Source organism: Eulemur rufifrons, chromosome 8 (assembly GCF_041146395.1).
Source record: "Eulemur rufifrons isolate Redbay chromosome 8, OSU_ERuf_1, whole genome shotgun sequence".
NCBI lineage: Eukaryota > Metazoa > Chordata > Mammalia > Primates > Lemuridae > Eulemur > Eulemur rufifrons.
Window position 1 is genome coordinate 7,553,679 of NC_090990.1, and position 12,047 is coordinate 7,565,725.

The 12,047-nt window shown below is 41.5% G+C and overlaps 1 protein-coding gene and 1 non-coding gene across 2 annotated transcripts in view; one reads left to right on the top strand and one right to left on the bottom strand.

Annotated features, from left to right (window-relative positions):
* Positions 1-12,047, top strand: part of VPS13D (vacuolar protein sorting 13 homolog D) — a 248,113-nt gene that overhangs the window by 185,147 nt on the left and 50,919 nt on the right. The window contains exon 66 of the mRNA XM_069479363.1: positions 11,817-11,949. Coding sequence (XP_069335464.1) covers positions 11,817-11,949 — 133 coding nt within the window. The remainder of the gene's footprint in view (positions 1-11,816; positions 11,950-12,047) is intronic.
* LOC138390997 (U5 spliceosomal RNA) lies at positions 1,114-1,230 on the bottom strand. Its single transcript, XR_011234643.1, has one exon. It is a non-coding gene; the product is annotated as a U5 spliceosomal RNA (small nuclear RNA).

Sequence of the window (12,047 nt, forward strand, 5' to 3'; positions counted from 1 at the left end):
AGTTTTACATTTGTATGTTTCATCAAACAATATGTTTGTAGTATTGCCTGTTTTGAACTTACATATAAAATCATACTGAATGTATTCTTTTGTTACCTTTTTTCACTCAACATTACATTTTTTAAACCCATCGATACTGATATAGGTAGCTATAGTTCATTCATTTTCTGCTACATGTAGTATTCCATTGCCTGAATTTCTCACGGTTTATCTATTTTACTGTTAGACATTTGGACTGTTCCAGTGTTTTGCTAGTATTAACTGAGGTTGTTACAAACATTCTTGTTAATGTTTCCTGAAACACATATGCGATATAGTCTCTTCATTATATGCTGAAGATCAGAGTTACTTGGTCATACTTATTTGTTCATCTTTATTTTGTTTATTTTTTTCCTTGCTTCCCAGGCAATGCAGGGTCCTTGTAGCACTTTATGTCCATTTTTTGTCTCCAACCTTTTTTGTTATTGTTGTCATGTATTTTAGTGCTATGTATATTATGTTTAACCCTCACAAAACACTAGATTTTTTGTGTTAAGTGATTGATATTCATTTAAATCTATACACATATTTATCCTGTCTGTTGTCCATTCTTTTCTTTGTCTATGCTTCCATCTGGCTCACCTTCCTTCTGCTGGAGAACTTCCTTTTGTGGGTCTTCTGGCAACGAATTTTCTCAGATTTGTTTTTCTGAAAACATCTTTATTTCACCTATATTTTTGAAAGATATTTTTACTAAGTTTAGAATTCTAGATTGGCAAATGTCTTTCAGCCCTTTAATGTTATTCCATTGTTGTTCCATCATTTCTCTTGAAACAGCTGTCAGTATTATTGTTTATCCTCCAAAGGTAACGTCTTTTTTCCTTTGACTGCTTTTAAGATTTACTCTTTAGCTTTATGTTTTAAGAATAATGTGCCTTGATATGATTTGTAGAACTTCTTGAATTTGTAGTGATGTTTTTTGACAATTTTGGAATATGCTTGGCCAGCGTCACTTCAAATATTGCTTCTGCTCCTTTCTCTCTCTCTCTCTCTCTCTCGCTCTCGCTCTCGCTCTCTCTCTCTTTCCCTTCTGTGGCTCCACTTACAGAGAAATTGGGCCTTTTTACCATGTCTTATATGCCTCTCATGCTCTTTTCCACATTTGTTTCATTATTATATAAATGTTCCTCTCCACGGAAATCTTTAGTAAAAGGTGAAAGATTTATACGATCTGAAGAGAAACCAGAGTATCTTTTCTGTATTTTTACCCCCTTGGTTTTTCTTCGTTTTGATCTGGATACTTTCTGCTGACTTATTTTTCAGTTCACTAATCCTCTTTGATGCTCTGTCTACTCTGCTGTTTCACCATTTATTAAAATCTTAATTTCAGGTTTCTGCTAAAACTCTTCATCTTTTTATATACTTTTCTTTTGAAGATAGTCATCATACTACACTGGTAAGTGATTTTTTTCTTCTTTTTTTTTCCCCCTTAGTTTTCAGTCATTTAGTCTCATTTTCTTACATGTCTGGTAATTTTTATTGAATGCTGGACATTGTATAGGAAAAAATTTAGAGGTTCTGGCTAATGTTGTTTTTCTGCAGAGAGCATTTAATTTTCTTCTTTCCTTCTACCTCAGGTGCCCAGTGCTTTGATTTTCCCCCATGTGTACCTCCCTTGCAAAACCTGTTTTCTGAGCTTTCATTTGCAGTAGGGGGTAAATAACTTCAAGAATTTCCCAAAGGGGCTTGTATTTCAGAAAGGATCAAAGTCTGATGCTTAAAGGGAAGAGTCCAGAGGAAGGATTTTTTTCCCCCACTCTGGGTGGACAATGGAAGGATGGGGGTGGGGATGGTGTGTTGGGTGGGCAGAGAATAAAGCTTCAATTCCTGAAATCATGACAGAGGCCTTAATGAAACGTAGTCTTAAAGGATCAGTTGTTCTGTTTAGGCAGGAAAGTGGGTGAATGTTTTAGACAAAGGAGGGTTAATTAGCTTTTTTTTAAGTAAAAAGTATGTTGAACCAGAGCCCCCATTTTCCTATCTTTCTAGTAATTGAAGGTTTTCTCTTAGAAACAACATAAGGCATCAGAATAGGCCCATTAAGTCACCTTTGGAAAGCGCAGCTATTGAGTTAAATGGACTATGTGCTCTTCCTCATTCCAGGACTTTCCAGGCCTGAAATCTATTAACCTGGAAGTGGCTAATTCAGCATGCTTTAAAACACCAGATCTGTAGGAAGTAGATGGGTGTGAATTCTTAATGTCTTCTCCCAGGTCACCCTGTGTGGGGTGGGGTTAAAAGATACCAAAGGTAAGAACGCCTATGGAAAGACTACTGAGGAATCCAAGGGACATCCCAGTCAAAACCAGAGGTCCTGAGGAGCTATTGGGAATTAGCCAAACTGCAAGTTTATTTTTGTATTAGCCTATCTGCAAAGAGGAAACACTTGAGTCCATTTTTAAAAGAACTTTCTTTTGGCCTATACTTTGAGAGTGAACTGAAGCCAGGTCTCAGGAGAAGTGAGGCAGGACCAAAGTAGCTTAGATCTGAGCTATCTCCCATTCCCATTCTACCCCCCCAACATACGTTCAAAAGATAGGTCCAACTTCTTTGTTCTCTCAGATGCTAAAGACTAGTTCCCAATTGGTGGTCTTACCTAGATTCATCATACTTGCTTATAAATAACTTCCTTTGACATTACCTAGAAGTGAAGTGTTGGCTTTGTATACATAGCTTTCCCCAAATGCAGGCCGTATCCCAGTAACCTCCATAAAAAGTTAGTTAGCTGTTAGAAATGGTAGCTTAATTTCCACTGTGAATGGGCGTGTTACTCTCAGGTGGATAGTAAGTTTGAATAGCAGAAGACTGGCAAAGGTGGAGAGAAGAATGAAGTCTGAACTGGGTGAACTTTCAAGATCTAGTCCATCTTTCCTCCCTGCATGAACGGTACATGCTAGTAATGTAATCTGGTCTGCTGTAATGTGATCCACATAACGGACATGTACCAAGCCTCTATTTCTTTGGGGCCTGTTTCAGGTTGTGAGAGTAATCGTTTTGGGGAAAGGGGGAAGTGGATCCGGGGATTGGAGCCTGACTCCTTTTTCTTTTCTGGGGATTTGCATGTAATTTTTCAGAAACTTTATCATTTATATACTTTTGTCAGTTGCCGTCCTTTGTCAGTTCCACTGCTTGGGAGAGGAAAGATATGTGCCTGGTGTCTCTTTGGTTTTCACTGGCATTTAGGAAGGAATTTTTCCATGGGGACAATAACAAAAATCATGGTTGGGTCCCTCCCTAGATTATGTAGTATCACATGTAGGTGGACGCTTAGCAGACTTTTGCTGGAGATGATCATGGTCTTTCCAGTTTCATCTGTAAAATGGACATCATAATATGGCCTGCCTCATAGGGTTGTTGTGAAGATTAAACTAATTAAATGACTTCATAGATGCCAGGGCCTTAGAACGATGCCTGGTGCATGGTAAATGCTGCTGCCCAGTGCTCATAATTCTAGAAGTTACACTTCTGCAAGTTTGCCCATACCTATTCTGTTCCATACTCACTTAAAACTTCGTTTATTTAAAGAAACAGTTGGGAACAGATTTCTTTCTGAAAACCTCATCAAGATTATTTCAAACCCTTGAAAGCTACCTGACTTTTGCAGCAAGAAGTTCAGTTTATACTGGTGCCCAGCGTCTGTGGTTATTCACTCTGATGTCACCCACTTCCTTTCTTCCTGAGCTTTTGGCATTAAAGAGAATTTATCTATTCATTTGAAATACCAAGTACTTTGCAAGAATGGAGTCCTTGTGACTAGGAAGGAGGAGATAAGCTTGAGCTTCTTTTCTGTTCAGGAATGTCCTGTTCATTTCTAAATTTCTGTATTTTGAGATTTTAGTCTATTTGTAATTGATGCATTTGTGCTTTCCTTTGTTCCAGAACAAGCATAAGGTGATTCCTGTAGTTTAGGATGAGACACGCAGGATTCAGTGGGGGAGAAAGAGAGGGTGCAGGGAGAGCACTCGTGAGAAGAAAGAGTAGGATTTGTAGTAATAACCCTTTGCTTTGTGTTCTCTCCCAAGTGCTTTCGTATCCAAGGTCTCAGTGGGTAACTCTGTGGGTAGAGTTCTCCCTGTTTTATATTAATAGATAAAGATGCAGATCCTAAAGAGGGCGTATCTTTTGCTCATGTTCCTCCAGCTGAATCTAGTGACAGAGCTGGCGTCGGGACTCTGTTTTTCAAAGCCAGTGTGCTTTCCTAGAGTTGAAATAATTTATCTGCCAAGTCAGGCATTAAAATGTGACCACCACAGGGGAAATTTTTTTCTGCGTCATAATCTAGCTCCTAGTTCAGCACCAAGACAGGAGATATTTATGTATATTGAAAAACCTTGTTAGGATGGCAAAACTGGAACTCTGCCAGGGTTGAAAGGCTTATTACCTATGGCTAGCATTAACTATATGGAAACCCACCTTCGACTTCCTCTGCATCTTCGTGGGGTTTTCAGCAGTGGGCAAGTGGGGGGCCCGGCATCCTCAACATGATCACTTACCCATTCTGTCAGAACAGCTGACGGTGAGTCCTAGCTAGTCAAGGTGGGACACAATTCCATCCACAGCTGGCCTTAAAGATTTATCTTGCCTACGTGATTCTTTATAACCGGTGTAGAAAAATCATGAGGAAAATAGGAATTGACTAAGCCCTGACAACTTGTCTGTTGTTGCGATTCGGTCGTCTTGATTCTACCTTTGTGCATCTTGCTTATTTCTGTGCCCTTAGCCTTATAGCAAATTCCAGCAATCTTTTTTAGAGAAAAAGCAAAATCCTATTATGGGAGTGCTTCAAACCACTCTGAGCTTCCCGATTAATCTGAAACAACATCTGAGTTCATAACTGGGTCAGAGTTGCAGACTAGCGAGAGACTCACCAGTGCAACAGGCCTGTATCTTGGGCTAGTTAAAACTCTGTGACAGTCCTGAGGTCTGACTTTGTTGCAGGCGTTTTGACCTTGTGTGCTGAGATAATTCTGGGTGGCTGGGGATAACTTTGTTTCTTAACTGAAAAGGAGTGTCTGTTGCCTGATAAGTGTTTATCCGTGAAATAGCAACATGGTGTATGTCTTGGGGTAGGAGAGCTTTTAGATCTCCACAAACCCCCACCTCCACCCCACCCCCCAAAAAGCAAGGTCATTGGCTTAGGCATGTTACTTGAGTAGAATGTTAGTCCTAGCTTTAAAATGTCTTTATTATTTTTATTTAAGGTCCCCTGTGTAGGTTCTTTTCCCCTTTTCTTTTTGCCTTAAGGGTTATACATAATCCATAACCAAGTAGAACTGAAAACAGACAAACCCGCTCCACTTCTGGTGGATAGAAATCTGGAATCCAAAAATGCCTCTTTCTTGCCAAACCTCAACTTGTTCCATGCCTTTTTTTAAAAAAAAATTTTTTTTAATGTCTCTCCCCAGTCTCCCCACCCCATCATTATTTGGCTGAGTGAAGACTAGCTGTTTGGTTTGCCTTTTATCAATAATAGATATTCACTGCTTTTTGAATCACATTTTCCCTTAACTCTTCCCTGTTTATAAGTATCACAAAAGGTTTCTTCAACATCAGGGCAAAATTCACACTCCGAGAATAATTTTTAACTGTGGATATTTTAACAACATCAAAAAGAAGGAAATGGTGAAGACTTTAGTTTTCAAGTTGCTTAGCTCTTACATGACTTGAGGGAGGTTTTTCTGGTAGCATACCAACAGAATTGAAAAATATTCTGAACTTTAAGGCCCCAGACTACTTCCAAGAAACTTGTAAAAAATGATGGCCAGCTATTGCACCAAGCATTTTGCATTAATTATCTTCTTAACCCTTCAAAGCCATCCCTTTGCAGTAGAAAGTATGGGTCTTTTGCAGACGGATGAACTGATGCTCTGGAAAGTTAAGCAGGATGCATATTTAGTAAGTGACAGAGTAGGATTTGCCTCCTTTGCTCCTGCCTGTTTGACTACATTAAAGCAGCCCCACAAATTTCATGTCAGCCTTACTTATAAACATGATATATAGTTGGGTTTTTTGAATTTACATGTTCAAGCATAGCTTATAGAAGGCAACGCTTAATAGAAATAGAGCTGTTACTAGTAGCTGAGATTTGTAGGTATAACTTGTACAGATGGTCCCTGACATACAATGGTTCAACTTATAATTTTTTCAACTTTATGATGGTGCAAGAGCTATATGCATTCAGCAGAAACCATACTTCAGATTTTGAATTTTGATCTTTTTACAGCTAGCAATGTAATCTGATACTATCTTGTGATGCTGGGGAGCGGCAGTAGGCCATGCATTCACGAGGGTAAATACCAATGCTCTACAGCACACCATGTTGCTAGATGATTTTGCCCAACTATAGGCTAACGTAAGTGTTCTGAGCATGTTTAAAGTCGGCTAGGCTAAGCTGTGATGTTCGGTAGGTTAGGTGTAGGAAATGTGTTTTCAACTTACAATATTTTCAATTTACTACAGGCTTATCCAGATGTAACCCCACTGTAAGTCAAAGAGCATCTATGCTTGGAAGAATATAAAACTTCTCCCTCATGCTGTAGAGTCATGTCACTTCTCTCGCTTTTCCTGTTATATGTGATCACCATCTGCCCTGGTAACAAGGAAGATATTGCTACCAGCAATTACTCAGTGGGGCAAGGATATTAAAGAGGAAATTTCCATTAGGTAAATAACTGAAAGAAGAACCCAAGAGAACGGGGAGAAATTCAAGCCCAGGATCCTATTACACTGGCCAAATACCTTTGGCATCCCATGCTTGCTGAATATCATAAAAGGGTCAGGAAAACTGATAGGACAGAACAGAAGGGCACAGCATGAATATTTTCCCTGCACCATTCCAGCATCTACTTGAATTTCAGTTTTATAAAATCAGCTTTTCAGAACTGGGCCCCAAACTCAAGCTAAATTGCAATGTCTCCATTTGTATAGATAATGGGATTATTTCTGGAAGGTGGGGTGTTGACACACATCTTGAAGTACTTCTGAGATTTTTACCCCCTTGCTGAAAATATTGCTTTATAGAAGTTAATGATTTTGGACTGTGGCCAGAATTCACAAGTAAGGTATGTGTTTAAGCTACCTATAGGGAAAGAAAGGGGAAAATCATTGTCTTTGTGAGTGTAATAGCAGGTTTTCTGAAGGACATTCTGTTCCTTGGAACCTTTTTCATCTTAGCTAAGACAACATTCACTTGAAGCCTTAAGTATTTTGTGGACTTGAAATTGCAACAAAATGAACTAGGTTGACTTAAGTCTCTATAAATGCTTCTTCTGGTGTTGAGGTATTGTAGATAATGAGCAGTTACAAATTATCTACAGATTACCTTCCAGTTGCTAGTTGTTTTCCCATTTTGATAGCCAAGCACGCACTCCCTTCTCTGGTGCTCTTATGCCCCTCTCCAGATAGCTTCCGCTTTACTGGGGGATGCACCATGCCAGATGCTTGCGCTGTCTCGTTAAATCCCTGTGACAGCCTGTAGAATCTGGGTATTCCCATTCTGCATATAAAGAAGTTCACATTTTGATAATTCGATACTGTTTTTATTGAACGACTCATATGTATCAGGCTCTGTGCTACATGCTTTCCACGTATCGTCTAATCCTTATGGTGTCCTTGTGGGTGATATTTTTAGCCCCATTTTGAAGATGAGGAAAATGGAGGCTCACAGAGGTTAAGTGACTTGTCTGTGACCTCACAGCTTTTAAGTGTCACAGTTAGAATTTGAACTCAGGTGTCGTTATGTTTCTGTGATGCCACATACAGACCTCCCAACTGAGGTCTTGAAGGCAGAAGGCAGAAACCACTTCTGATTTCTGAGTCTCAGTCTCCACCCTGGCACACTGTAGGGGCTCCGTACATGTCGGATTGCTTGGGAGGCTGAGTGGATGCATAGCTGAATGGTACTCACTCACATCCTGGTGATTTTCAGCCTCTGGGATTCATTTCTCCTTTGTTTGAATACTCTGAATATCTGCCTCCAGGATCCATTTGTCACAAGGCAGTTGGGAGGGAGGTGTGAAGGATGTCCTGGGCCAACCACTCCATATGCCATGATGTAGCTCTAGTGGGTATCTCTGCTATATTTTGATGATCGTCTTCAAAGTTGAGGACATGGATAAGATAATACTTCCCAGACTCGGAGAAGACCATGGCCAGAGGGCACCCATGCTGAGTGTTGCTGGAATCCGCTCCCTCTGCAACCCACGTGTTCTCACACTGTCTTTGTGTGAGAAATAAGGGATGGGTCTGATTTACCTTCCCACTGAGGTGGGAAATGAGAGGTGGAATTAAGGATGACTAAGTGCTCCCGCGGTCAAAGGAGGCCACATGCTTTGTGCTGGCCTGGGTTCAATACTCAGAACTCAGTGAACTGGCCCAAGGCCCTGCGTTTGACCACTATACCTGTCATCTAGCTGGCTTTGTTTTAATTCCTACAAAATGCCTCTCCCAGTAAAATCTGATTAACCTCTCATCGATACGGTTTGGTTGGATCACAGATTTCAACATCTACCCAAGTTTTCTGAATTCTCAACGCCATAGTTCTAGGGATGAAGACTTTTGTAATGGTTGACTGTTAATAAGTGACAAAGGGCAAGTCCAGTTGGCTTGCACAAGTAATTTTTTATGGACAGAGAAGTGGGAATTCAGATGAAACCCCCACAGTAAAGTAAGTTGAGTTAGGTGTAGACGCCTTTCTACAGCAAAGAAAGGTGAGGCAGCTGAGAAGCACATGGAAGAATCTGGCATTTGGAGGGAAGAGTGGTGTCTTAGATCATCTCATCCCATCATCCTCCTTGGGTCAACGCAGTGTCATTGGACAGAGAGCACCCAGGAACCAGTCGGTGCAGGGGAGCTGGGGCTGCGCAGCAGACTCCATTGGAAATGAAGCTTTGGCATGGGCTCACTCACAAACCTTGGATATTAAACTTGTTTAATCGACGGGGGTTAGAAAATGAGAGAGAGGTATTGAGCAGTTTGCCTAGATTATTCTCCCTTACTCTCTTAAGGGGGAAAGTATTATGGGAATTGTTAACTTCTTCTAGTGAGCAGCCAGAGATAGGGAAAAAGCACCTTAACGTAATCTCTCTTCTCAAGGAAAATCAGAGCTTGAGAGAAATGGGAAAGATCTGAACAAGACCCTGAAAGTAGCTGGGGTGCACGGGGGCCTCTTCAGGTGGAGCACGTGCCTCTCGGAGACACACAGGGCATGGACGCACTTCACATGACCGCGGTCTCACTGCTTCTGAGGCAGCGGGGAGAGGTGTCTTTGTCCAGACGCTGAGTGAAGAACTCTGCCAACCTGTGTGACTCTAGAGCATAGCAGGGGCTCTTGCTGACCGTTTCCAAGATGATAGTCACAGTTCCTCCCTCTGGATCCCTGAGTTAGTACAGTCTGTGTTCCAGGTTCTTGTCGCTGGCTGTTTCACGTATGTTGTTACCTTCCCAGTGAGACTGTCAGCTCCTTGAGAGTAGGGTCCGAGGCTTTGTTTGTTTGTATCCTCAGCAGTACCTAAGTCTGTGTTGGGCCCAGAGTAAGTGCTTAATAGAGACAGTCTGCCTTGGGTCGTAGATCTGCCACACTTTCAGAGCTGGAAAGGATTTTGGAAATCATGAAGTTCAGCACTCTAATTTTATAGATGGTACCACTCCAAAAACTTACTTTGGAGGCTGGTGTTTTGTCTGCTGGAAAGAGAGGGTTTTATTGTGTTAAACTGTAGTGCAAATGAGCATAATTCTAAAGCATTGAAAGGCTTTTTTCAAAGACAACGCGATTCAGCTGCTACCTGGACAGGTAACCTCAGAAGAGGCTCAGTTTCGCTCTCAGAGGGATCTGGGAAGGCTCCTGTCGAGCAGCTCTTCCTCATTATGTTAGGCCATCTCCTCCGGCTTGCTGGGTTATCATGTTCTTCCTTGAACTAGTTGCTGACTAATAACAACAATAAGAATGCTAACTAGATGCCAGACCCTGAGCCATTGTCTCTAATCCTTTCAGCCATATGACAAAGTAGGTACTATCACCTTTCTCCAGATGCAGAGGGAGGCTCAGGCTCATGTAGCTACCAGAATGGTTGAGAGAGGACTAGGGTCTGGTTCGGTCTGATGCCCCCAAGCTTGTGGCCCTTCCCCTGCACTGTGGTGGCTCTCCATTGGGGTCTCCATTGGGGGCTATACCCCTTACTTAAGGGCTGGTTTTGCAACACCCCATGCTGTCTCCAGTTTCCTAAAGGAAGATGTAAAATTAATTTTCATTAACTTTAATTCTCTTAATTAGACAGGGAGTGATGGGGAATGTATGACAAAAATCAAACAAATAATGACAGGGATTGCACCTCCAGAAAGGTCAATAATTACTGCCCCAGAGCATAAAAGCATTTGGGACTGAGCAGAAGGAATGAGTCTTCTCATAGCTTGCTCCAGGAGCCATTGCTTTACATGGAATTGCTGCTCCTTTCTCTAGTCCCTCTTCTGTGCCCAGAACTCTCCTGTCACTGGTGTCAGGAAGCCTGAGGGCCAGGCACAGTGGCTCAGGCCTTTGGGAGGCCAATGTGGGAGGATTGCTTGAGTCCAGGAGTTTGAGGCTGCAGTGAGCTGTCATGGCACCACAGCACTCTAGTCCGGGTGACAGAGCAAGACCCTGTCTCAAAAAAAAAAAAAAAAAAAAAAAAGTGTATGTACAAAAAAGAAACGTAAGGCCTAATGGTGTGCAGGGCAGATCTGATCTGTGTAACACACACCACTACCCCCACTGCTGCCGCCACCCCACCCCTGGCTTGCCAAACCAGAAAGAAACAGGCCCCAAGAAGGCTACCCAGTGTACTAGTCTTCCAGGCAGGCTGTTTGCCTTGAATTTTTCCACTGAGCTTTATATCTAAGTAACATTCCTGTGAGTTTTCTAAAAGGTTAGTCCTGGGTCATTGGCACTTAAACCACTTGTTTTGGTAGATCTTTCCTGAGAAGGTTAATTATATATTTGATATCCTTCTCTTTTTATGCCTGAATGATGAGGATAAGTACCCTGTGGTTTATTAACTGTCACTTTAAACCTTTTCAAATTGTCCTGTGACAAAACAGAGTTTTATGTCCTTTTTATCCAGCTTTGATGGATGAGACAGCTTTTCTGGTTGTCACGTATGCCAGGATAAATAAAATCTCTCTGATTTGTGGGGGAGGATGGGTTAGCACTAAAGTCATGAGTTCAAGTCTTCTGCTTCCTATGAAAGGTGACCTGTCCTGTTAATCTTTCCATCTACTTAATTTTTTTCTTTTGATACACGGAGCTTGGCACCCAGTAGGCACTCGGTAATTGTTGAATGAATGAAAGAAAGGATTAGGTGAGGAAGGTTGATATCTCCAAAATTTTGATACCAAACCCTAAAGCAATAATGTGACACATTTTCTGTTTTCAATCAAAGAGCCTGTGTCTTTACTGTCATAGAATCCCAAAGTTTGCCTTTTCCCCTAAGGCCGTTTTGTTTACCTTTAGTTTTTCAGTAAATTTGCAGTAGTATTATGGAAAGTAAATGTCATCAGGGATTATAGTGTTTGCTTTGCAAGTCTAGTGTCCCCATTGTAAGTGTTCCACAGTTTGTATATGTCCAGTGTTTCTGAGAACCACCCACCTGAGACAGACAGTATATGTAATTCAGCAATTAATCTCTCTCTCTAGTCACTATTTACTGAATCCTGGCTAGGAGCAAGGGAAAGTATTTATTTAAAATAATTAAAATAGTGAAAATAGTACTGAGGCTTTGAAACTCTTCTGTTTTAATTCATTCCAGTTTGCAGGGACATTATCAGATGGCTTAGGGAAGACAATGGACAATCGGCATCAGTCAGAGCGGGAGTACATCAGATACCACGCAGCCACCAGTGGTGAGCACCTCGTGGCCGGCATCCACGGCCTGGCTCATGGTAAGTCACTTGATGTCGAGCTCTTCTGCCTCAGTCCCTCAGAGGTGCCCTTGCACCCTTCCGGTTGCAAAAATGAAAAAGAAAGCTGACAGCAGAGG